We start from the raw sequence: 27572 nt of genomic DNA, 5'->3' as shown, positions 1-27572 counted from the left end.
GCTAGAATCAGGTTTAAAATGCGATTGACAAGAAAAAAATAAATGTGGAGAAATATTTTGACCTGTCAGAGCCTAGAATGCACAGTTTAGAGCTTTGTTAATTATTATTAATTTCTGATAAATTAAATATTACAACCTCAGACAAGACAGAGTATCATCTGACCTTTTCTGTTGACAATCATCTTTGTTACACAGTGTGTTATTAGACTGAGCAACTCAGTGCCCCAGGATGTCATTGAGGCCAAGAATTTAGTAAGATTGAAAAAAGGAGTGGATATTTATATGGATAACATGAATATCCAGATTTATAATAATTAATGCTAACAAATACTTTAGAAGGCATACAAAATTTTATACTTAAGAGGTTAAGACAATCTTTAACTATTAGGGATTAGGAATGGGCTTTCATGGGAGGGAGGGCAAATTATTTCACGTCTGCCTATTGAAGGATTTCTTGCACCGTCTCCTAAAACATTTGATGCTGGCACTGTCAGCGACAGGATACTGGACTAGGTGAACCACATTCTCTGATACACTCTGGCAATTCCTATGTTTTCAACAAAAGTGTATTGGAAAAACTATGCTACCTGGCTCCAGACCAAAGAAAGAACGTGAGAGTTTATTGGATCAGGCCTTTCTGTCCCTCTGATCGTCCCGAGGAGCAGCCCTGGGGCCTAATCTTGCAACCAGTGAAGTCAATGATAGTTTTACCAGTGATTTCAATGGGATCAGGATCAGGCCTCTACTTTGGCAATTAAACACATAGCACTCCTGCTTCCTGATGGTTGGTGTGAGATGCTATTGTAACCCACATACCTCCAGAGTGTGGTGTTCCATCCATCTAGTGGCATTTAGAGAGAGAGATTAATGAGTCTGCTCTACCACCTTAGCTAAAAAGCTTTTAGCTCATGCACTAAGCTTCAGAGGTCCCAGGTTTGATCCCGCCCACCGATGACCAAAGTCTGTCGGCGTTACAAGGGGGGGCTCATCCGGGACATCAACTGGGAAGTCTCTGAAGCTTGTGTTGAGCTTCCTCAGCTCGGGGAAGTATGTAACCCACAAACCTTCTGGGTGTGGTGTTCTGTCCTACCTAGTGGCACTGACACCACTTAGACAGAGAGATTAATAAGTTTGCTTTATTACCTTAGCTAAGGGGAATATGGCTTTTAGCTCATGCAGTAGAGGCTCATGCACTAGACTTCAGAGGTCCTAGGTTTGATCCCATCCGCCGACGACTGGGGTCTGTCGGTGTTACACTATCACAAAATAAAAAATCTTTTCACTAGTTGGCAGGGTTTTAAAGTTTCTCTTTATTGTTTTAATATTCTGATACAACATGATAAAGAGGAGCTTTGAAAATCTGTGCCAAATAGTAGTAAAATGGGATTTATTGGCGCCAATATGGGCAATCACCATGAAGTTCTATGGTAGCTGTGACGTCAAAGCAAAACAGTGAAGCTGCAGTGGCCTATCAAAATTTTGAGGGGGGACTGAAAGAAAAACTAATTTTATTTTTAGGAGACAATGTACGGAATTGCTTAGTAGTAAATGGAATTTTAAGATGCAAGATATAAATATCCTAGTGGAAGACTTCAACCCTCAGCTTTTTGGCCCATTTAAGATAAAAGTGCTAACAACTGACACAGAGTCAAAATTGGAGCTACAGGTTCCATATTCATGCAACTGACTTCAATTCCAAAGAACAAGAGAAGATATATACAAGCTAATATTGAAGTAGAATAGTTTCTATACTGATCGTCAAAGTTCTTCATGAGGTCTGAGTAGTTCGCTGAGGGATAATCCCCACAAACCACAAGATAAAAAGAGAAACAACAATACTTTACACTGGCATTTTCCTCTCACAAATCTCCTTGGTCTTCTTAATTATACAACAGCATTTAGTTTCTTTCCAATCTCAATCATAATCTTTCTCTTCAGACCTGCACATTTACATTCAACTCCCATAGTGCTCTGACTTAGCAAAAATGTCCCACTCATTTTCGAAAAACATCACTTTTGATGAAAGATGTAAAGAAGAGTTCTGATATTGGTCCTTCACTCCTAAGCCTGCCAGAGGGAGCAGAATGTACTAATTCTACAAGGTTATTAGACAATTTACTTATAACAGGGCCCAGAAAGGGTCTGGTTCTTGGCCTGAGAATGCTATCAAAGCAAAGCCCAAAGAAGGGGAGAGATGAGGAAGCTCCTTTGGGGAGACAGTACCGTATCTTGTCAGACAGAAGTAATGCTCCACATAGAAGGGGAAGAATTTAAAGTGGAAGGGTGGTAATATAGTAGTTTATATTGAAACCATTAAGTAAAAGCCTTGTTTCCTGGCTGCTTAAGCCCTGATTTCTGGTTCCTGCACAGGACTGGGATCACTAGGAGTGTACAATACCAAAGGGGGAAGCCAGATGGCAGTTGTTTTGTGTTAGTCCTGAATAGTACATTGGTTTCTCCTCCAAAAAGGTTCAGGTTTCCCAGAGAGTCTTATCTTCTCAGATCGACCTAGTCAGAGAGGACATAATAAAGCAGGAACTTTGACTGATTTCTAATTTTGTCCCACGGTGCGGTAGAAGTCTATATATTTCAAAAACACAATAAATGCTTATGTCCAAGTTGTGATGTGTCAGCCTATCAGCAAGATGTAGGTCAGAAGTTCAGAAAATGCAACTGGCGTCCTGTTAAAATAGGACAGGTGGCTGATTGAGGTTCAAACATTGAAAAGGCAAGGGACTAAGACAATAGATGTGGAATCCGAATGTCTTAAAGGCTGTATTTGGGGAAGATAATGAATAATTTGGGGAAATGACTCACCATAAAATAGTTTAAACATATCTAATGTCTCAAATTGATATTTTGTGACTTTAGGAGATTAGAATGTTTGTAGTAAGAAGTTATTAGTTTTCTATGGGAAATGCTTGGTTGAGTCAATCAGGATACAGGGTAACTATTACATGTTATAATTCTGAGTAAGACAGTCAAGTTTTCATTCTGGTAGGTCATTTGATTCTCTGCAGGTGGCTCTGTTGGCTTCTGGAATAGAATGCTATGAATTACATGTTACATAAATGAAAGACAACTATAATTTCAGATAACATTGTATTTAATTTTACAGAAGTCTTTAGGCCTAATGTAAAAATTCCATTGAATAATTTATCCAGCTAAGCATCTGTGGTCCCAAACTCCTAATTTAAAAATGTTGATAAATGAAGTATCTCTTTAGTTAATAAATGAAGTATCTCTTTAGTTATCCTTTGTCAGCAACATTCATTTTAATGGAAAGTGAGTTTACAGGGTTACATGATTGAACTACTGAGCCAAGTCAGTGTTGGCAAATGATGGGCTAAATTATTGATGTTACACACTAATGAATTCTGATGAGAAATAAAACACAGACATTACGTTTCAAGTGGTTCATAATTATTTTTGTACTTTAAAAGCAATTTTATTCTTTTTCCAAATTGTACTGGTTCTGTAAAACAAAAACATAGTTAGTGATTATAACTAAAATTATTGAGTTTGAGGCAAAAATGCTATTGTAAGTTTTCTTATACAACTATAATGTTATTCACCCTAGGGTTCTGATTTCTCTATATACTTCTGGGAAAAGATAATTAAATTAAATGTCTAAATTTTTAAACCACTGTCTTTAAATAAGATAATCTGCTTTTCAACCATGGTTAAGAGTTCAATAGATGAGTTTATAATCTATGATATATCAACATGTTTACTGGAGATCCATAATTAATTCGGATAATGACAAAAACAGAGGAGCTGCCAAAAAGAAGCTTTCAGCATATAACACTTCATCTTTAAACCTGTGATACAGCATGATGTATGCTACAAATGGGTAGAAGGAGGTAATTCAACCCCAGATAGCCCAAGGTGCTGCTGCAAGGTTAAATCAGTATAAAATTTCATAATCATATCTCCCTAATTCATTACTCACTGCACGAGCTAAATTGATTTTAAATTCCTACTTTTAACTTGTAACATCACAGTTAGTATTTGATTATACGGCAATGACTTCATAATATTCCACCCCTAACCATGTCCTCCTGAAACACCACATTTCTAATTTTTCTCAGTTGTAAAATGGAGGCATCTATTGCAGTGAAGGCAAATCTAGAAAATATTCTTTGATTCTTTTGCTGATGTATAGTGGCTAAATAATCACCCCTTTCTTTGGCTCATTGTTGAGTTCTTTGCTCATGCAAAATTACCACAGATTTCTTTAACTAAACCAATAAATATGAAAACTCTCCATATGCCACCTATTCAAGATTATAGAAATCTTGTGATTCAAATGATCTTGTACAACTTCTGCACTTTGGGCCCAAATCTCACAAGAGCAGCTCATGAGATTGCAATACCATCACATCCAATCCAAACACTACTTCTGATTCAGCCTCACACTTGAACCCCGTATCCTAGCTAAAACCTCATTTGAATTTGAATATTGCATTCTTAGCCCCTCTCTCTAAATATACACACCCAGATATGTATGCATAGTCATTAGGGGACAAAAGCATCCTAAATGCAACATTTTGTATCAGCTAGAGCTATTCGAGAGCCTTATATGGGAGGCTATTAACCGCTTTATGGCTGTATGAGTGTATGTTAACATAACTGGAGAATTCACAGAAATATCTAAACTTACATTTCCGGTGATTTTTCCAAAGAAAATAGTGCCAAAATGATGACTTTCCCAGTATTTAGCTATTTTGCTCCATACTGGGGAATGATTATGGGTGAAAAAAATAATGGACCTGGTGGGAAACTATGATACATCCCTGCAAAAAATTTACAAATTTCACAGGATATACCAAGTTATTTTAAGGAATTTTATTTATAATTGTATGTTTTCCCCTCTGTTGTTCCATGTACCAGTAAGTCTGTTAAAATAACTGAATAACTCTGAAGCACAGGGGCAGCAGCACTGGAGGAGAGAATGAATAAGAAGTAGAACTGGTCATAAATTTCCTGATGGAGTATTTTTCCATGAGAAAATGACAAATTTGTTGACTCAGAAGCAAAACATTTTGCAGAAACGTGTCAATTTGAATGACTTTCTGCTGGATCATAGGTAAGATTCCAATGGAATCCTCCCTGCCAAACAGTTTTCTAAACTTGTCCGCCCAGTTTCCCGCCAGCTAAGCTACCTGGCTCTTCAGCATCCCTGGCTAGATCTGGTTTCCCAAGGCTCCCAGTCTCACAGTTGGACAGCAGGGAACCTGGAAGCCAGGACTCTCAGGGCTTCCAAGCTGCCTCCCCTGGAGCCAGGAATCCCTGGGGGCTCTCAAGTCTTTGAGGCACCTGGCTCCCAGCTCAGCTAATGGCTCCAAAGTTGCCAGCTGCTTGAGCCAGGACTCGCAGTTCAATCTCCTGTGCACATGCTTTATGATACCATCTTTAATTACATGATCACATACTAATTTTTCACATATCAGAGGGGTAGCGTGTTAGTCTGGATCTGTAAAAGCGGCAAAGAGTCCTGTGGCACCTTATAGACTAACAGACATATTGGAGCATAAGCTTTTGTGGGTGAATACCCACTTCGTCAAATGCATTTCCACATGCATCCGACAAAGTGGGTATTCACCCACGAAAGCTTATGCTCCAATACGTCTGTTGGTCTATAAGGTGCCACAAGAATCTTTGCTACTTTTTCACAGGATCCCTGCTTCATTCAGTGCACAGAATGGACTTGCTCTGAGTTATGCAGTGAAGGAGACTTGTCTGTAGGACCCCTGCTTCATTTGTTGCAGAAGTTGGAAGGTGTGAAGTAAATGAGGCAGGGAATTGCAGGAAGAGAAAGGATGGTCTCATAGTTAAAGCAGTCGAATACTGGCCTGGAGAATTGGATTCTATCCCTCCTTACACTTCCGAGTTCCTATGTGATGCTAGGCAAGTCATTTAAACCAAACTTTTCACAAGTGGTCACTAACTGTGTGTTCCTCATTTTCTGGGTGCCCAACTTGAAACACTGGGATCTGATTTCCAGCAGTACTGAGCACTCACAACTGCAACTGAAGTCAATAGGAGCTGTGCTTTGAACAGATAAAAGTGCTATTTAATGCTAAATATTTTGAAAAATCAGATCCTAGTTTTCTCAAAGTGGGCACCCAAAATTAGTAGATACTTTAGACTATAATCTCTCTGTTCCTCAGCTCCCCATCTGTAACATGGGAATAAAAATAGCCCGCCACCTCACAAGGGTTTTGTGAATATAAATGTATTAATGTTTCTGAAGCATATGGATAATGTAATGATGAGAACCATAGAAAAGCCCATGAAGGAATTAATAATTGTCTTCGGAGCAAGTTTGAACAATATGCAGTAAATAAGGCTTTGGGCCACACGTTGAACAAGGGGTAAAAAAAATATTGAATAGCTGCTCATTAAGTGAACAGTGTCCATTCTGTACACTGAATGAGGCAGGGGTCCTATGCAATAAAATATGACCATGTAATTAAAGACTGTATCATAATGCATATACAAAAGGAGGTTGCATGCACAGCTTGAATTATGGCATTTCCTAATAATGTTCTTTTAACATAGTTTTTTGTGTGTATTTAATATATTATTAAATGACAAATAATTTTATGTATGCCAAATTAATCACAATGTTCAACAAATCCATTTACCAATATATCAACCATATGTGATGTTTACATTCATGAAATTAAATTGTTTTTGTATATAAAATAATTGTTTGCGCTCCCCAAAATCCTATTCATTACTGGCATTCCATGTGTGGTGGGTTTCTTTGCTGTTTTTCTATGGCGCACGGATGTGCCCTGGATATAGCTTGGGGAAATGAACCAATTGTTCTTATGGTAAATATAAGTATGAGCCAGTTGCTATATTATTGATATTTCCTGATCCTGTTGTGCCACTTTGTGAAAGCATAAAGTGTCATGCACAACAAGTTTGAAAATATCACACACAAAGGACCAATGCTTGGTCTGATTGAGTCTGACGTAAACTGACCTTCTTTATTTGTTACCATGGTATGCACAGCCCTGATAAATATTCTTCCTACTCTGAAACTGTCCTTGATATCCTGCAGCAGCTCATACTCTCAACTCCAGCACTATACAGAGGAAATTATTATTATTAATTATTTGTTGAGCAGTGGGATTAATTTTCTAATGGAGGTAAAGGTCATGCAGCATTGGTTACTGTTCATTTAAACTTGAGTGGAAAAAGTATTTTTTGAATTGAGCACTGTTGTGTGGTACTTGCCAAAGCTCGACTTGGTTAGTCTGACAGTTACTATGATACTTCCCTACAATGAAAAAGTTTTTAGCATTTTTGCATGGGCAGTATCACTGGTGCTTAGGCCAAGACTCTAAGAGACAGGATGGATCTCAACTCTTCTCTCTTTTTGGTTACTAAGGAGTACCTGTAATAAAAAGGGTTTTCCCTTTTTATTACCATGGCACGGGCGAGATTGTATTTTTTTTTTACAGAGAGGTATTGGATTTCTGGCATCATCACTCTTGGATACTGTTGAGCTTGAATGCATTCTCTTGTGTGCCAATTTGTGAGGTATTCTGGGAAAAAAATGTGGATATGCTGAATAATATTGATTACTTATGTGTCTGAGATAACCACAGTAGAAGGCTCCTAGTCTAACCTTCAATAAGAAGAGCCTCCCAAGCTGAGAATGACTGGCTAGCTAGATGTTTTGGAACCTTTACAAAAAAAGTGAGGCTTATGCTGCTTATGGAAAGAGGGACCTAGAACTCTACCATCTGTAAAGGAGGAGGTTGAACACTTGGATTGGGCAACTGAAGCAACTCTCTTTATAAGAAGTTAGCAGGTCCTGCAATATTTCTATTGTTGCCTTTTAGGATATACTGGGTTGGTTACCCATGCAGACAGTATTAGTAGCAGGGCCACTGGAGGCCATGCACAATTACTAAGAGGCTGGCATCAGTGCTTTAGGGGAAGTGATACTTTGCTTGATGAGGGTGGGGCACTAAAGGCATCAAAACCTAAATGCAACTCATTTACACCAAGTGCTATACACATGTCTATATGCATGTCACCTCATATATTTTAATGGGAGATTTGTCTGAGTATGGACATCAGAATTTTGCCCTATCCCAGGAGAAGTGAAGGAATGGACCAGAGAGTCAAGGAAATCAAAGGTGTTTTTTGAGACTAGCCTCTCCTTTCTCCCCACAGAAGTCCCCTCCATCATAGAGATCACCAAACATGAGTATCTATGAGAACCCATGCCAGGGTCAGCTGCTCTTGCCACTGTGTCACCAACATGAAAGGAGTGAATCCACAGTTCCTGGGGAGAACTTGATATGGTCATCATTTGGATCTACCTAGTCACAAAACTCAACAGTATGCAGATTTAAAGGACCAAGTTTGAGATCAGATTGTGAAAAAAGCCAGGGATTCTGATCCAGATTACATAAGCATTTAAGGGGAAAAGTCTTAGACTTCTGGAGTGACATCCTACCTACTGATCCCCATGTCGAATTAGAAGAACATATTAACTGGAAGTCCAAGTAAGTGTGGCCCTCCTGGTAGGTGAAATGAAAATACCCCTAAATAAAAAGTATAAGACAAGCATTACAGGGAGGAATGGAAAGTTCTAATTATGTTCAGTGTGCTCTAGAACTGATGGACCATCTTGAGCCAATGGAGACAAATAGAATTTGGATCTTAATGGCAGAAGCATGACCATTCAGGTGGGGTGCAAGGACATTCACTTGCCTTATCTGACAAACTGTTCAAGTCAAAAGCCACTAGTCCATATGAGCAGAAACAAAAATGGCCATCTTACTTGTCCCAATTCCACTTTAAACATACAAAAAATGTTTACAAATGAATAATGGGAGAATTGGTACTCAGTGAAATTTATCTTCAATCTTCTAAATGCTTACTACAAATAATCACAAGTAAATAATAAAAAGTTTAAAACTAATTAAAAAGTGTGTAGCAATGTCCCCTTAAGAAAAGTTATCTGTCATCTAACTCCATATGTCTCCAAGACAAGACAGAAACAGCAAGACTGCTAAAGTGAAATCAGCAGGCAAAAAACTGCAACTGAGTGTAATCAGCATAAATGGTGATAACTCAACTCATAACAGAGAAAAATAAAAGAGTGAGCATAAAGAATTTGAAGATCATCAACCCTGAGGGACACCATAACACACCTGTGTAAATAAGTTAGAGAACAAAAGATGGCCTTAACAAACTGACTACCATCTGACAAATAAGAAGCAAACCATAAATGAATTGTTTTCAAAAGACAGGAGGGCAGACCCTGCCACCAGTGTCCATGATTATAGATGGCCCTGTCCTAAGAGGAACTGCATTTGGGTATGAGGATAGTTGAACAGGATGCCAGGATCATAAGGACTAAGAAGATGCACTGATTATTTCCTCATTACAGGATGTAGGAGCCACAAGGATGACTGCAGCAACTTTCCTGACACTCTGCAACCTTGGAAGGGAGGACTTCTTTCCTTTGCTGACCTCTGCCAAATGGCCCAGATGAGGATATGACCCAAAGAGCTTAATAGGATAGATGTCCTCTGGTGTAAATTAGTATAATTCCACTGAAGTGACTGGGCTATATTGAATTGCATCATCTGATAATCCTGCCCAAGTGATTTTAAAAAGACCCCAGGATAATTCATAAAGTTTAGTGCAACTGGAAAAAGCCATAATAGTGCAAGAACATTGGAGTCAAAATGAAACAAAAGGGGACTGATCCTTTTCTGCCTTGCACCTTATGTAGTCATTTAAGCTGAGCAAAGTGAATGTAAAATACTATCAGATCAGAATTCTCCAAACTCTGAGAACTGATGGTAGACTTTTATAGCCACTTTGCACAACTGCGAATGACTATGCAAGGGGCAAGGCAGTGGAGAGCCAGGCTCACAATCTTTACATACTCTTTCAATGGCAGTCCTGTGGTCTGAGTATCAGAGGAAACCATTTGTCAAACAATATAAAGTTTCAACGATGACACTAATGATACTGTCTTTCCCAGTATTTAGCCATAAAGACAATTTTGGCAATGGGACTATAGCTGGAAAAAAAAAAAACAACAAACTTCATCTAGAAAGGATGGTCTAAACCTACAAAGCTCAGGATTGAGTTATAGTTACAGGGCTAAAATATAGATACACTCATCACTACACAGCTTCAAAAGTTCAGCCAACACTTGCCATTTCAGGTAATTCACCAGATTGCCATAAAACATTCATAACTGTCATGATTAAAGTAGATGGATACCCAAGCTACTGAAGAGCCAAATAATCAAAACTCCACAACAGTACTGTGCAACTTACTAGGCAAAATTTCAGTTGTACAGCAAATACCTTTGGAAATAAAAAAAATACCTTGTACACTTGTGTGTGAGTGCGCAGCTAACCTTTTTAATCTGAATTCTTTTCTTAAGATATATTTCGTATTCTGTAACTGATTGAAAAATGTATTTAGTGCTTGTGCAAGGTGTCCTGGAAACTGAAATCCTCTGGTGATCTATAGAACAAGGACAGCACACATAACAGCAGTGTGTTTTCCTGCATATCACTGCACCAACCTGTCTCAAACCTGGACAAGGAAGAACCCCCCTACAGCTTTGATTTTCAGAAAAATTGGCATAAGCTCCAATAACAGCCATTATTCCTTTCCTACTGTATATTATGGGTTTTAACTCCCATGCAATTATGTTTGGATCAAAAGTCAGTTTACTGTATGACCTCACATGTGGAACTTTCTCTTAGTTCCACACAAATTCTTCCCTCAGAGACATTAAAGACATCTGAAAGCTCCCCAGAATTTAAGGAAAACACTGTTTAAATTAGATCACCCTTGAATTCTGATCTGTCAAATTCTGCCATTGGGTGCTCTCAGAGAGTACCAAGGGAGATTTTGAACGAGAGAGAGGTGGGAAGAGGGAAGACTGTAAGAAGACATGATAACCTTGCCCAAGAAGTAAGTTTCCCATACTCTTCTCTCCAAAAATACAAGTAAAGAGGCCAAATTGCCAGCATGAATTATTTGAGCCAATGACTTATGCATCAGCAATGTACTCCATTGTAAATCTGCATTTAGGCATGTTTATTCTTATATTATAAAAGTGAAATCCTTAATCCTTTTTTTAAACATCACAACTGAAATTTGACATTTTTAAATTGTGTTTTCCATTGCTAGTATAATCACTGTGAGTATGAGCACTTAATGGATCGCTTCTATTTCAAAGGCAGAATTTAAACATGAAAACACAAAGCAACTACTTGGGTAATGCTAGCATTGGAATCTACATTTTAAAATGTTTTGAGGGCTGAAATAAAAGGGGCCATACAAAGTAAAGTAGCATATATATTTTACTTTTAGAAAAAAAAGAATGGGTTACAGCACCCATATATAATATATGGGCAAAAGTAGATTTCCTCCATGATCTTATACATTTAGTTTAGTAAAAAGCATAAAAATCAAAAGCTTTTCTGAATGTGCATTTTATTCCCGGTTCTAGCAGCATGTTAGAGAAAATATGTAACCAGTGGAAAAAGAAATATAAGTGTTTTTACCTGATCAGGTGGTGGTCCCAGAAATTCTGGCTTCATGGGGGACACTCACATTATTTTTGGTGCTTTGGATGCCACTAGCGTTGTTGCCTTTTTTACCCTTAGACCCTTATCTTTTCTCTACTTAGCGCATACTTTCTAATCTCTCATACCTGCCACGCTCAAGTTAATAACAAATAATAACTATACAAAAGTCTGTTGTGAAAAGATCCAATGTGTTTGATAAATTGTACAAACTGATTCCAAGTTATGGTGCAGATTTTCTGCTCCACTTTGCTCTTTTTATGCTGCTGAGGTGACAAAAAGGGAACACGCATTGGACGTATCCTCCTAGCTCTTGGGGAGTGCCCAGCAAGTATAGAACCAGCTCAATGATCTTCCAGGTACACCATCTTCTTCACAGCTCCTGAGGCAGGGAGGAGGTTTACATGGAGTGCAATGTATTCTGGTTATGCTCAACTGGTTGGACAGTGCCTTGGTTCTGCTGTCAGCTATTGCATGTTGGGGGAGCTCCCACATCGCTGCAATCTATGTTAGGGCTTGGCCGAGAAGCAGTGAGTGGTAGCTGGCTCCCTGGTGACTCCCCCTCTCTGCTTTATCGAGCATAATCTTGGCCCTATCTGTCCACGCATAATTTAAGTCTGCAGTGAAACTCCACCACTTAAAAAGCAGCCACTTTTAAGGCTGGCCCTAGGTGCTCAGGTGGAAGGGGGATTTATGGGCAGCTTGAACTAAATGCTCCAGAGACACCAAGCAGCCTGTGCTTCGCCAATTATACTTATTACCAGGCATACTGCTTATTACCGTGAACAGTCCCATTGATTTCGGTGTGATTATTCCCAAGAGTAAGCTCTACACTTGGTAAATCGTTTTAGGACTTGGCCTCTTGGCTTATACATTTTAAGTGAGACAATTATGAAAACCTATTTTTTCCACTCATCGTTAATTTAGGCATTTTTCTTTTCTATTATGTAGGATCCCTCTATTCTGGGCATGAAGTATGGTGCCATGAAGGCCGGGGAAGGTCAGCAGGTAATCTGTGGGGATGGTATCATAAAGATGGCCTTTGACTCTGGTCGCTTTGGTGGGTTCTGCAGTTTCCTGTCCACAATGAGAATTATGGAACACTGCCAAATGAAATAAGACTGATCACCAACTTTGCAGCAATCAGAATTAAGAGTAAAGCCTCTCTCTTTACCCAAGATTTCCTACAGTAGAAACCCAATCTCATATGTTTATTTTCTCAGACATAAGCACATGAACAAATACACAAAACACTCCATTCTTATCCTACTTGAATTCTCAGCTCTTTTATGACACTGTCAACCACACTCTTCTTCTTGAAATCTTGTCCGCCTTTGGCTTTTGTGACTCAATCCTCTCCTGGTTCTCCTCCGACCTCTTTAAGTGCTCCTTCAGTGTGTCATTTGGAGGATCTTCCTCTTCAGTGCTCCGTCTTTCAGGGGGAGTCTCACACGGCTCTCTATTGGGCCCTTGCTCTTCTCCCTCTACACTGTCTCTGGGTTATCTTATTCACATATATGACTTCAACAATCATGATATGATCTACCGCTCCACCTCTTATCTGTCTCATTCTGTCCAAACTAAAATTTCAATCTGTCTTTCTGACATCTCATCACTGACATCCAGCCATCCACTCAAGCTTAATCTGAGCAAAACAGAGCTCTTTATCTTTCCCCTAAAATCCTCTCCTCTCCCTCTTTTCAAAGTCACTGTGGACAACACCACCATTGTCTCTGTCACGCAGGCCTTAAACCTGGGCATTATCTTCAACTTGTCCCTCTCTTTAGACCCTTCCATTCAAGTAGTGTTTAAATCTTGCTGCTTCTGCCTGTAAAACTTATGCAAGATCTGGCCTTTATTCTCCAGCCACACAGCTAAAATTGTCCTCCAGACCTCATTATCATGTGTCTCGTCTACTACAACATCCTTCTCTCTGGTTTTGACAAATCTCATCTTGCCCGACTTAAAATCCATTCAAAACACTACAGCAAAAAATCTTCTTGGTTCAACTCTTTGATCATGTCACGCTTTTCTTTGCATTGCTCCACTGACCCCTTCTTCACCACAACATCAAATACAAACTTCTTATTTTCACTTTTAAGGCACTCCATGGCCTATCCCCGCTGTACCTGTGATCTCATGTATACTTACAAGATGTCAATTCCCAACTCCAATCAGCTAACGACACTGCCCTTGATTGTCCATTTGTCAAATTTTCCAGCAAGCACCGCCATGCATTCTCAGATGTCACCAGGTGTGTGAGGAAGGAGCTCTCTGTAAAAATCTGCAAGGCCACTACATTATCCTCCTTTAAATCTCTCCTTACAACCCACCTAAGCCCTGGTGCCTACATAACACTTGAGAATGGTTAGGCACCTTGTGTGCTGTAACTGCTGCCTATTTCACTGTTCATGACTGTCACAATTACCTTGTGCTCCACCCTATCTGTTTACTGTATCCAATGTAAGTTGTTAGAATGTAAAGTCTTCTGGGCAGTAACTGTTTTTTTATTTGCACAGTGCCCAGCACAATGGGGCCCCAGCCTGTAGGCACTACCACAATATAAACATTAAACAACAAAAATAACAAACCAAGCCTGTCTCTTGCTGGTGGGAAAGAGGAGAGCGGTATCATTAAATTGTCATTTTTTAATCTTAGGAAGCACTGAGATACTACGGTGACAGACACCAGTATAAGAGCTTATATAGCTACTTGCTAAATGGATAGAGACAATCTGGCACTAACAATGCTAAATTGAAGGCACCAGTTCACACAGAAATGCAACAATCCATATGCTGAGAATTCCAAAATACAATGACATTTTGCTGACAGGAAATAATGCTTTTAAATACCTCAGAACTGTTTTCTGTGGCCTAACTGAACTAGGTTTTCCATTATAATTTTCTATGTTTCCTATGGGCTTGTCTGCACATAATGTGGTAATGCGCTCTCCAGGGGTATGATTTCAAAAGAGCACCAACTGTTTCCCATTAATCGGCCTGTGTAGACCGGTGTGCACTAAAGGCTCCCTAGTATGCCTTAACATAGTAGTCTTTCAAACAGCACTATGTTAAAGCGCACCAGCAGGGTCTACATGGACCAGTCAATGTGCAGCATGTTAGTCTGCTTTAGAAATCACACGTCCACAGAATGCATTAACGCACAAGGTAGGCAAGCCCTACCATAAAGTCATTTCAGGTAAAATTGTGTAACGAACATAGAAGGGGCATTTGAATAACAGAATCCAAATCAGAATGGGTGCAATCAGAACATAGAAAATACACTGTTCCAGTGTTTCTGAAATACTAACTAAAATGCTGTTTTTAAAAATAGTTCTGAGCTGCAAAATTTGGACCTGAACTTCCCCAAATGTTGATGAGGTTTGTGTCTGAAGGATGGGTATAGGCCCATGTCTAGCTATTTCAATTGTTCAGGATAACTGAATTTATAGAGACAATTTAGTCTCAATGTGAATGATAGAAATAATTTATTTTATGCAAGAACAAAGGATTTCCAGACAGCTCATTCATTACAATATAGACTAGTTATTGATATAAGATTTCAATCACAGGTTATGTTCATAGCACTGCCATTAAAATGCTACATAACATTAGACTAGACTAACTTAAAGATTCATATGTGAGGAAACCACCTGGCACCTGTGGCTTCTAAGTAACTGTTGTTATTATTCATGAGCTCTAGGCTGCATATTAATCACCTCTTTTCTTCATCACAGCTAGGGAAGTTGAATACAAAAGAGATCAAGACTCATCATCATAGCTATGCCGTTGTGAGATTCAAAAGGAAGCATTTCCAGTTTTTCAAATTTTAAATGTAAAATTTTATGTATAATTCACTGCTTATTTGTCTTAATAAGCACACAATTCTAGTATAATATTTGACCAAAAAAAAGAGAATACTGACTAAATACTCCATAAAAATTAACAGAGCATTTCAAATCACTAGAAGAGTGGAAAATCTCATTCTATTTTTATTTTTCAATTAGTTTTTCCTTTTCTTTTTTTCCGTTAATATGATTTGGATTTTCTGAATCTTCAACAACCATGAAACACATTTGGATGTATATAACAAAAGCCATGGGTTTAAAAAAATCCTCAATCAAGGTTTTGAGACTGGATCACAGTGATGATGCAATTTAAAGTAGTTCTAAAAGTTTTGTTCAAGCTAGTTTTTTCCTTAAATAATGCTAATAATAGTTGTGAAGTGGAATTGCATAATATTAAAGTTTAATACAAATATGGCAACCTTAGGACTGTACAGCAAAACTCTATTGCGGAAAATAGAAATTAAAATGTATAAGAATAAGATGCATTAAAGATCTAGCAGCTACATAATTTTTGTATTTATTTTGCAAAAAACGGGACTGAAGACAGTTTTCACTCAAGTCTTTTACAAACATTTTTCAAATGCCCGCTGGTTATGGCCATTAAAAGACTGAAAAGAGTGGCTTTACAAAAATATTAACAACATACCACTGCATGAGATAAAAAGAACAGAACATTTAAACTATGTTACATAAAAGCAATTTTCCCCAGTAAATGTAAACATATACCTGGAAAAATAAAACCCATAAAATATTAAACATTATATCCCAGTGAGGAAACCACTGTTAAACCCTGTGCCCTCCTTTCCGCCCTTACCCCTTCCCCTCCCCCCGGCCTGTTGTTTATTAGTGGAGAAAGGTGAAGTTATCACACAACCTAATAATGAAGGTGTGGTACTTCAGCTAAATAGCAGTTTCATACTTAAGAAATTATATATGAATAAAATGAAAATGACAGTGTTGTTTACCATGGCAGTAAGATCTGCAAAACAGTACACAATAACATTTGCTAAAACAGCTGAACAGCAGTACTAATGCCTCTATATTTTTCCAATGTTTATATCCAATGTATTTATAATAATCTTTTCAAAGGTTTGTGAGAAATAACTCTAATCTTTCTCTTTTTTTAAACTATGCATGGTATATGTGCTAACTTACTGAATTCATCCTTCATGCAATTCCAGTTTATTAAAGAGGTTAAAAATTTATAAAACTCTGATGGGATATGGTTTTAATGCTTCATCACACTACCCATCATTTGCTTTTCAATCTAGATCAGAATGATCTTTCCTACTTCTCTGCAATCACCTACCTGCACAGCTAATATTTTCTGAGCATTCTCATGAGAGGCTGCCTGGAACTTCGCCAGCCCAGCCTGGCTATAGAGGCCGCGCTGTTTGAAGTACTCCACCAATGCTTTGTGCATCCTGCTTTGCAGCACAGAGAGCTAAAGGGAGGAAGAAGGGGGAAAAAAGTCAGAGCAGGAGAGGAAATTAATGGCAGTGTTCAAGAAGAATGATGGAGGGAAATATAGAAAGCAGTCAATAGCCCATTCTGCACTGTACAGACCTGACAGGAATTTCACAGTCTCTTGATTTTTCAGCCCACTCATGTGCATTCATCAGAAACCAGTCACATCTGGCTGCCAGGATGGGGGGTTAATTTTCTCTAAATGCCTCAGCAGTTTTGTTCTAGCTGAGGCAAACTCTGTGACTGCAAAGCTGATGAGTAAAATATTTCTACTTCACCCAGTTTAACTCAAAACCGATAGCCTCGGGACATATCGAACCTTTCTTAAAAAAATAATCTTTTGAAGCTTTTTGAATGGCACATCAGGTCAGGGCAAAGTTTAAAATGCAAGTTTAAGACTTTGATGGACACCATGGCTTTTTTCCCCTTGTAAAGCTTATCATAGCTTGGCAATGTGGGCTTTAGAGCATGACAAAACTAAAGAGAATTAACTTAGCCATCAACTGCTGAGGGAGAACAATAACAGGAAAGAAATTTCCAGATAGAACTCCCTATTAATCTACCTAACTATAACCATGTGACATGAAAGCATCTAACTGCACTAAATTACAGCAAATGCAGCTGTTGAAAAGTGACACTATTTTTTAATAAGACTTTATATGAAAAAGATACTACAGATCATAGAACTGTACTGATTTGAAGGGGGTCTAATTGAAATGATTCAAACTGGAAATGTAAACAGTGTATTTTTACAATTTATCAGTTACTATAGCAGCATCATTCTCACACCCCATAGTTAAGATTGTGTCTGTATTTCCATAATTTTCAAGTGTTTATAACACAAACAGAAAAACTTGGCATAGCAGGTCTCAGTCTAGAAGCAATATCTTTTAATCAAAATTGAAAAGCTACCAGTACAAAATGTAGTTGAAGGTAGCTGTGTGCTCTTATAATTGAAAGTTGTTTTATTTCTTAAACTGAAATTCTACCAGCATTTGTCCATAATCTGGACTAGTGCCTTTGGCTGATCTGGAAAAACACAAATTAAAGCCAACTAAATTAATTTGTTTAGAAACATGATTTTGTGTTCAAGCATGCTAATTATTTCAACAACAATTTTATAGCGATTGTTAGCACATGGCCTTTATGAGTATGCCTGTCAACCACATTTACAATATGGAATCTAGCATTCCTTTGGAAATGCTACAATTCATTAAGGTCAATGCTACAGGTCAATAATGAGACCAATAATAAAGAAGCCTTCACATGATAAGCTATAACTGCTCTTAAGAGCCAGCATAGAGTAGCATGAAAAAAATCCACTTTTTCAGAAGGACATAGATTATACTGATGCCAAAGGAACTAATATGGCCTACAGAGTAATTAATAAGCATTTTCAAAATTATATGGCCTAATTTTCAGAAGTGCTGAACTTCCACAACTCCCATTGGCTTATGGAAGCTGTGAGTACTCAGCATTTTAGTAATTCAGGACATAAAATATTAAAACATATATTTGTATGTCAGAATTTATAATTTATTTATTTGAATTTGGCTATCTGAATAGTGTTTATGCATTACAATGACATAGAATAAAAACTGGGTAAATAAATTGGAAAAATATAAAAATCAGCCCTAATCACAGCCAAAAGCTGAAACCAAATGTGAACATATTTTTCAATCTAAGTTTGTCTAAGTACCACTGCTCCCTAACATGCTAAATACTTTTTTCTGAATCTATCTTGAGGTCTCTATGGACATTAAATCTCTGGAATTCCAACTGTTGCTTTCATATCTCAGAAGATTTGACGCTTTTCTGGGGCTTCAGCGGGGAGGCAGGTAAGGGCAGAAACAACACATGATTTTGGCAATTAATTGATTTTTAAATACTCATGGTAAATAGGCCCAATGGCCTGTGATGAGATGTTAGATGTGGTGGGATCTGAGTTACTACAGAGAATTCTTTGCTGGGATCTGGCTGGTGAATCTTGCCCATATGCTCAGGGTTTAGCTGATCGCCATATTTGGGGTCAGGAAGGAATTTTTCCTCCAGGGCACATTGGAAGAGGCCCTGGAGGTTTTTCGCCTTCCCCTGTAGCATGCACGGGTCACTTGCTGGAGGATTCTCTGCTCCTTGAAGTCTTTAAACCACAATTTGAGGACTTCAATAGCTCAGACATAGGTGAGAGGTTTTTCGCACGAGTGGGTGGGTGAGATTCTGTGGCCTGCGTTGTGCAGGAGGTCAGACTAGATGATCATAATGGTCCCTTCTGACCTTAATATCTATGAATCTATGAAAAAAAAATCATGACATTTTAATAAAACAGTCTGCTTCAGCCCAACAGAGAAAGTGTCAGATGGAAGGCAAGCCACTATGGAATATTTTCAATGTTCTGATTGAAACCTGCGAGAAGGAATGTAGTTACAGAATGGATTCTTGTGGAGAGGAAAATGAAGGTCCGGGAAGGATGGCTGGGTGAGGGCAGAAGGATTTGGTTCAAGATAGTGAAAGGGGCCAGACAGAAAGATGTCAGAAGGTTTGTTTGCATTCAAATTTTTGCCTTATCCAAGCCAAATGAAACCTTCAAAACTTTTGAGTGCCATCTATTACAAAAAATTCAGTACAATGTGCATATGGGAAATTGCTGCCTTATAATGCCTGTTTTAAAGAAGTAACAGAAAACTTGAAAATTGCAGTTAGGCTAAGCAAGCACATGGGCCTGTCAATCCTATACTCACCTCTGTCTTCCTCTCCATGATCTTCCTTTGTTTATTTTACTCACTTGCCTCTTGTCTTTAATTAGAATGAGCAGAATAGACATACCTGAGCTAGCTTTGATAGCAATGAAGGGGTGGCAGCATAGGCTGTACAAGTCTTCCCTGTGTACTTATTTGGGTGGCTAGCCTGTGCGGTGGTGACTTCACTACTATTGTTACTTGAGCTAGCTCGACCAAAGCTATCTGAGGTATGTCTACATTTGCAGTCACAATCTGATTGCATTATACACATACCCTTATTCCCTTGAAGGAGGTCATAACCGTCCCTTAAATCCTCTGCTGGGTCATGCGACAAACACGTAGCCTTTAACTTGTTCACAGTTGTTTTATCTTATCACAGCTATGGGTCTCAAAGGTAAAAAGACAACAATAAAGTAATTGCTAGGTTTCATTGCTTGTAATAACTCTTGAGAAATCTGAAAATAAATTTACAAATGTATCCCTGTGAATCTGACAAATATGATTTGTTTCTATGCATTCCTAAATAAACTGAATTTAAAATAGTTATAAACAAGAATGTCCTTTCTTGTGATAAAACCTGTAGGAACAGATAGAGAATCCAGACTCTGCATGATATTCACCTCATTTCTGACAAATGCTCCCTTAATGGCGCAGGGTTGAAGCAGAGTGGGCTACCAAAGGGACAAGCAGCACAGCCTCCAAACCGTGGGGATTCATGGGAAACAAATCTCTGATCCCCCTGAAGTACCTGCCATGCAATGTTACTCTCCTGAGGCTGTGACATTGGCTCAGTTGGCTGCAAAATAACCCCTCTCAGGGGAATAGTGGGGGCTGGTGCAGGCTCAGAGTAGAAGTTAATGCTGCAAGGAGGAACACTAACTTCCACAGATTTCTACTTTCCTGGGAGGGGAGAATACTGCAGTGAATGGCTCCTCCCTCCCCTTGCCCCATAAACCAGGAAGCGTTAACCATATTGCTTTGCTGTGGATGCACTTCTATAAGCTCCTGGGGAGAGGGAAGTATGCTGTGGAGGAGCTGCCCTCCCAGTTCTGCAGTTTGGGAGCTTTACTGCCCTGTTTTACCCTGTTTTTGTTGTCATTCCCCTCTGTGACTCATAGCAGAGGGGAGCATATGGCTCTGTTTATTTAATTCTTTGTTTATATATCAGTATCATCAATAATATCAGCACAGCTCTGGGGAAAAAAGGGGGTTGTTAATTAGCTGCTGCTGCTGACCCAGCAAAGAGGAGAGTCCCACAAAAACACGAGGTCTGATTCTGTTCTTGCCTAGACTCGTTTTTACAGTAGTGTACCTCCACAGATTGCATTTAATTAATTGCTGATTTACATCTGTGTGACCACCAGACCTAATATCTTTATCTGTAATTTCTCATTGGAGGAACCAAGATTCTGAGGCACATATCTCACCAGATTATAACAATTTTTAGGTAGGTCAAATTTTGGACCAAAAGCATGGATAAAAGAGCCAATACTTTATGCAAACCCATAGCACCAAAGGATACACAGGGAGCAGTCCTTGTCAATTTTGTTACCCAGGGCTGATAGCAGACCAGCTTTTATTATGGTATCCTAGCTGCCTGGGGCTAGACCAAAGCCTCACTGTTGGGCAGATATAGCATAGTACATAGACCTCTAAGAGAGATTCATCTTGTTAAAGGCTCATTATGCCTACTGATTGCAGAACCTGCAAAAAAAAAAAAAAACCCAAAAAACCAAAACAGACTGGAACACAGAGAGGTCTCCAAAGCCAGAAGTGCATTTTCAATGATGGATAACCTTCTTAGGTTGCTTCAGTTACCACTTCTGGCCAAAGACTAAGTACTGGCATTACATGGAGCTGTGATCATAGGCCTGATTCTCCTCTCATTTATACCTATTTTGCATCAATGAAACTCCACTGGTTTCAGTACAGTTCCTGATTTACGCCAGTGTAAGAGAAGGGACAATTAGGCCCTCTGTGCTTAAAATTTTCATTTCTCCAAATTGGAATTATACAAAATACCCTAAGATGTTTGTCTGTGGTTTACTTATTTATCACATAATGCATTGCTAAAAAATCACAAGAGTCATATTGCTAACTTTTATAACCTTTGGTCAAGCACATACTATTATTGCCAGCTTATACCAACTACCAATTTATACTTGGCCTCATTCTAAGCACTTAACTCTTAATGCTTAAGACATAGCCAAGCCTATTTTAATACACATATTTTGGTTCTTCTACTTGCTGTTTCAGCTTCAATAAATTCCATTATTATTTCTATACACATGCTTAGCAAATAGATTATATTTTACCCAAAAACATGTACCCTCCAAGAGCAGGTCAGGGGTCAACATAATAAATGTGTTGTTTTTTCCACGGCAAAAAAATTCCGATGACTTTTCTTAGAAAAGTTCTACCATCCGTATGCTTTGAAGCAGGGGTTGAAACATGACAGTGGATGCCCTTTATCAGGGCTGTATTTCTTGTGATCCCTGTGAAAATTTTCCCAAATTGTGCCAATTTATAAGTCTTTTAAAATGCTCAGTAGAGATAACTATGATTTCAGAAGCTAAAGTCTCCAAAGAATCCATCCTCATTAAGCACATTTGAGTTTCTTGCAGATGACCCAAAAGAGCACCTGAGCATGCTCCATCCCAACAGCTCATACAAGTAACCGAACTGTACACGCATCATTCCCACAGATCAGTTGAGCATACTCCAGCTCAGGGATATAGGGATGGGGCCAGACTTTCCGTGTAATGGCTTCTTCCAGTTGCTGCGGACCAGGGTGGGGTTGGGCACTGGAAATGAAAGCAGAAAGCCTGTCATGAATCTGCAAAAAGAACAGGAGTACCTGTGGCACCTTAGAGACTAACAAATTTATTATAGCATAAGCTTTCGTGGGCTACAGCCCACTTCATCGGATGCATAGAATGGAACATATAGTAAGAGTATATATATATATATATATACACACACACACACACATACATACAGAGAAGGTAGAATTTGCCATACAAACTGTGAGAAGCTAATTAGTTAAGATGAGCTATTATCAGCAGGAGAAAAAAAATTTTGTAGTGATAATCAAGATGGCCCATTTAGACAGTTGACAAGAAGGTGTGAGGATACTTAATTTTAGGGAAATAGATTCAATCTGTGTAATGACCCAGCCACTCCCAGTCTCTATTCAAGCCCAAGTTAATAGTATCTAGTTTCCATATTAATTCAAGCTCAGCAGTTTCTCATTGGAGTCTGTTTTTGAAGCTTTTCTGTTGCAAAATTGCCACCCTTAAATCTTTTACTGAGTGGCCAGAGAGGTTGAAGTGTTCTCCTACCGGTTTTTGAATGTTATGATTCCTGATGTCAGATTTGTTAACTCTATTCATGTGGCACTACTCTGGACTGATAATGCTGCAACTGACAGCCAAATTGACTTACTGGGGTCTCATAACATTGTTTTGTAATTATACAATAGAATCTGTTAACATCAGGCATCAAGCTATGAAAAAATATACTCAAAACAAAAACAGAACAAATACCAGGAGTTTCATTGCTACTATTAATTAGTAGTCATTGCTAGTAGTAGTCACCTACTAAAACCTTCTGATCTAAGCAGATCACCATCACATTTCAAACAGGGAATAATGTGCCATTCCTAAATCTACACTTTCTCTATTTTCAAATTATATTAATCTTATATCAGAAGACCCAATATGTGTCTCATGTTAATTCAATAATGCGATGTGAATGCTGCATTCTATGTAAATGACATAAGCCTTATCAGTTCCATTCATTGTTACAACTCAAACAATGACAATTACAACAACTCTACAGATTTTGGCACTGTAAGAATGGCAGATTTATGAGCAAAATCCAGTTAATATTTATCTTTTTATACTACTCAACTACCAAAGTTACACCTGTATAATATACAAAGCTCCTAGGTAATGAGATATTTCTTTATTGTCAAATCTGTTCCACAGACTGCTGTTAAAGATTACATAGCTCATTTAAATAAAGCTCTTTTGTCAACAGCCTGAATATACTTTAAAAAATGAGTAAAAGCCTCATGAAAACCCAAATCTCTAGCTGATGTGCAAGTATACAAGAAAAGATGCACTTGCCTTTTGACCATATTCCAGTTGTGAAAGCTTTGGTGAGCAGATTAGCAATGTTAAATAATAATAAAAAGGAAAACTATATTTCAAGAATGGTTGAAAAATAAACTAACAAAAGCCTTGAATATTAAAATTCAGTCTTACACTCTGTGGTTAACCCACACTAAAAACAAAATGCCATGAAGAGAAAAATTGAAGTTAAGATTGGCACTTTAGTTTTAACTATTATTGGGAGAAACTAAGGAAAAGCAACAGTAGCATGAATTAAGGACATTTTTCTTTTTACTAGCACCCCTGTTTAATGGTATTGTTAGTTATTTGATCTTTTTTAAGATTAAAGAAATGCTTCTTGTATAATTAGCCCTTTGAAGAAATAAAATACCAACAGTTGAAGTGATTTCTAAATAGTCTTTTTTTTATTATAGACATTTTAATTTCTCTTTGTCTTACTCACATTTTATCCATGTAAAATCACCCTACAATTTACCCAAGAATTCTGTCTATTGGGCAGTTGTATAATATAGCTGACCGCAGCCTTTCCTAAACCATCCACAATTTTCAGGTTTGTTCATTAGCTTTGGTGTAGTCTGATTTCTACAGCTGGGATTAAGGTGTGTGTGTGTGGGTGGGGGAATTATTTGTGAACATTTTGGAAAATAAACTGAACTTTGATTTATCACATTCACATCCCTTTTGTATACTTTCTGCAAATATTTTCAGGAATAAAGTGTTGCTCATATGTCTGTTCATGGAAAATGAATTTGGAGATTGTAGTTGAATTTTTGGGGGGATGATGGAAAATTTATTTTTTTTGGAAGTAGTGTAGCTACTTAGAATTGCATTTCTGGATTAGTAAAAGAAGCGGCTAGACCACAGTGCAAAGAGCAAGAGGTAGAAAGTAAAGGCCACATGAAAGAGGGAAGGAGAGAATGTTGGATCATATTAAAGAAGTTCTGTATTAAAATCACAAATGAGTTTGATTCCCCATAGTTTAAATTCCAGGGTATTACTAATTAAGAGGTCTCTTGGTTTTTGGTACTGATTCTTTCCTCTGTGTGTGAAACTTGCAAGCTGCTAATTGTGTTAGTACATTCTAAGACAGAGTCTGTTCTCAAAGCAATTCACAGAGAGAGAGACTCAAAGCAATACTCTAACAACAGAAACAGCACCCAGAGACTCCCCGCCCTTTTGTTGTATTAACAATTGTGATTAAAATAGAGATAGAGGATGTATGTGGATGGATGCTTGGTGTGGATAATAACTGAATGATCAGGGAGGTGCCAGCCTAAGAATCCAGTGTCCATCGGCTGAAGAAGGCGTCAAGTGGAAATAACCAGAGGGACCCCCCCCCCGGAAGGCAGACTGGAATCCACCCAACAGCCTCAAGAATGGGAGAGCCAAAGAACAAGATAACATCTAGCAGCACGGAGCCGTCAGGAATGTGCTATCTGCTGATTGATTCAGCAACAGCATGATGAAGCAATTCCCATAGACTGGCATAGGAAGAAATTCCTATAAAAATAGACTCTAAAAAGTGAGAACTTTGGGGTCTGATTCTGCAAACCAACTTCCAGGAGCATCAGATGAGCATCTGACAAGGCCCTGCTCCCTCCTCATGTCCAGGCCACCTGGCCAGTGGCTTGGCATGAGCAACTCTAAGGCTGGTAACTATGATAACAACTTTGCAGAACCTCTGTGTGTGTGTGTATGAATGAATGTGTGAATAAATATGAGATTGAATGGAATGTTATAGCTATAACTAACTGCTTACTATGATAACAACCTTGCAGAACCTCTGTGTGTGTGTGTGTATGAATGAATGTGTGAATAAATATGAGATTGAATGGAATGTTATAGCTATAACTAACTGCTTACTATGATTCTTTCTGTATTCACAATAAATGTGGTATTTTGCCTTTTCCCCTTTAATAAGATCCTGCTGGTTTTTATTTTATTGGTATAACAAGAAGAGGAGGAGAATTTAAAGAATCAGCATGAAGACAATGACCTAGAGAGAGACAGAGAATGGAAACAAGGAGGATAGGTGCAAGATTCTGTACCTAAAGAAAGAATCCAAAGAGGCCAGCATATGAACTTTATAATCTTGGTAAATGAATGAGAGCAGCTCAGATAGCAGTTTTACAGCTCTCTTCACAGAAGGCTCGTTTCTTCTTTGCCCTTGACATTGCTTGGGACCTAGTGGAGTGAGTAGGCATTTCAGAACCATGTAGTTTTTAAATGTAATGTACAATTCTCTGACAACTGCTTCAACTAATATAAAAATTGAGGTGCGATTCTCGGAAGTGGTGCGATTCTCAGAAGAGGTGCGATTCTGTGCCTAACACACTTAAGGCACTTCTGAAAATCCCACAGGGGGGCTTTGGATACCTTTAGACCCTTTATTCAGTAATCTTGGGCCAACAACAGAGCATGAGAGTTTTAGGGCTGTTCTTTTCAAACAGAATTTGGAGCTCTGTCCTCATGCAGATAATATTTTCTTTAGGTATGATGTTTTAAAGCAGAAGTGAATACACTTTAGCTCTGAATTTGGATCTGTTCTGAAGCACAAACCTATGTGGATCTTGAACTCCTCAAGAAATGGGTCCTTACAAGAAAGTGTTCCTGGTTTGTTGACAATAATCGTAGAGGAAATAGCCATAAGAGACAATAGGAAAATAAAAGCAAACTTCCAAATATGTGAACATGAGAGACTAAAGTAAAAATCCTTTTACATACTGGAAACCTGATAGCTGGTCTGAGACATCTGACAGTCTTGAGGATACAAGAAACGTGAGGATGAACTACCTTGCATGTCTTTATAGCAGGTTCAGAGTCGAGTTTCAAGAGCTAAAACCTTTATCCTTAAAGAACTGTAGCCAAGCCCTGTATCATTTCCTCTACCTAGGTACTCATATGGCTCCATCATTGAAGTATCTGAGAGCCTCTCAAGGATATAAAAATAGAAATAATCTTTATCTTCTCAGTCGGGAGGGGAAACTGTTTCTTTGCCTGCTTTTGTGTGTGTGTGATTGGAGGTGGGGCTAGGAATTTTGCCTTTAGTTCTGAAAGTGGTGAGGGCTGTAGTAATTTTTCATCTCTTGCAGGAGTGAGTTTCATTATATAGATCCAGCTCCTCTGAAAACTGTCTTCGGCATTTATGAGCCTCCTCTATTTATTGATAGATTCATTGTGGAATGCAGATGTCATGGGAGGTAATGGTCACCAAGGGAAAGGCAATCCATTTCTCAGATAGTTATAAAAACCCCTCCATGGGATTGTTCTGTATCAGGATAGAAACCTTGAACTGGACTCTGAATTTAATGGGGAGTGACAGAGCAGAGGGCAAGGGAGTTATATCCACTGTGACCTGTATTGATAAGCAGATGGCATTTTGGATTTATAAATCAATTTACTGTCTGGAAAAGTGCAGTGGAAATCCCTTGTGCTTGAGTCTGCATCAGACTGTGTTTTCTGACACTAATGCTCAATGTTCTCCTGAAGGGTATGAGATGATAGATGCTTGAAAGGAAAGGATATTTTAGACTTCTCTGAGTGGACAATCAGGTGACACAATTGTCTGGGGAATCTGAATTTGAGCCAAGGAGTCTTTGATTATTGGTAAAGACTCTATTTGGGGTGAAGTATGTGCAGAAACTGAAGAACAAGTATGCTGAAAAATGCCTGTCTCCTTTCCTGCATCTCAATATGCTAGGAGTTAGCTCTGACAAGTCAGTGGATGTGGAAGAAGTTGCTGTGCTCAGATGTCCATGAGAGGAAGAGGGGTCAAATGAAACTTGTTGCC

General features: G+C 38.5%; 1 protein-coding gene across 1 annotated transcript in view; it reads right to left on the bottom strand.

The window, feature by feature from the left end:
* Window positions 1–27572, bottom strand: part of CCDC178 (coiled-coil domain containing 178) — a 368653-nt gene that overhangs the window by 22231 nt on the left and 318850 nt on the right. Inside the window, 1 exon segment of the mRNA XM_077809023.1 lies at window positions 16751–16885. Coding sequence (XP_077665149.1) covers window positions 16751–16885 — 135 coding nt within the window.

The sequence above is a fragment of the Eretmochelys imbricata genome, chromosome 2 (assembly GCF_965152235.1).
Source record: "Eretmochelys imbricata isolate rEreImb1 chromosome 2, rEreImb1.hap1, whole genome shotgun sequence".
In the NCBI taxonomy this organism is placed as follows: Eukaryota; Metazoa; Chordata; order Testudines; family Cheloniidae; genus Eretmochelys; species Eretmochelys imbricata.
The sequence above is the reverse complement of the archived record's forward strand: the minus strand, read 5'-3'. Positions and strand labels throughout refer to the sequence as shown.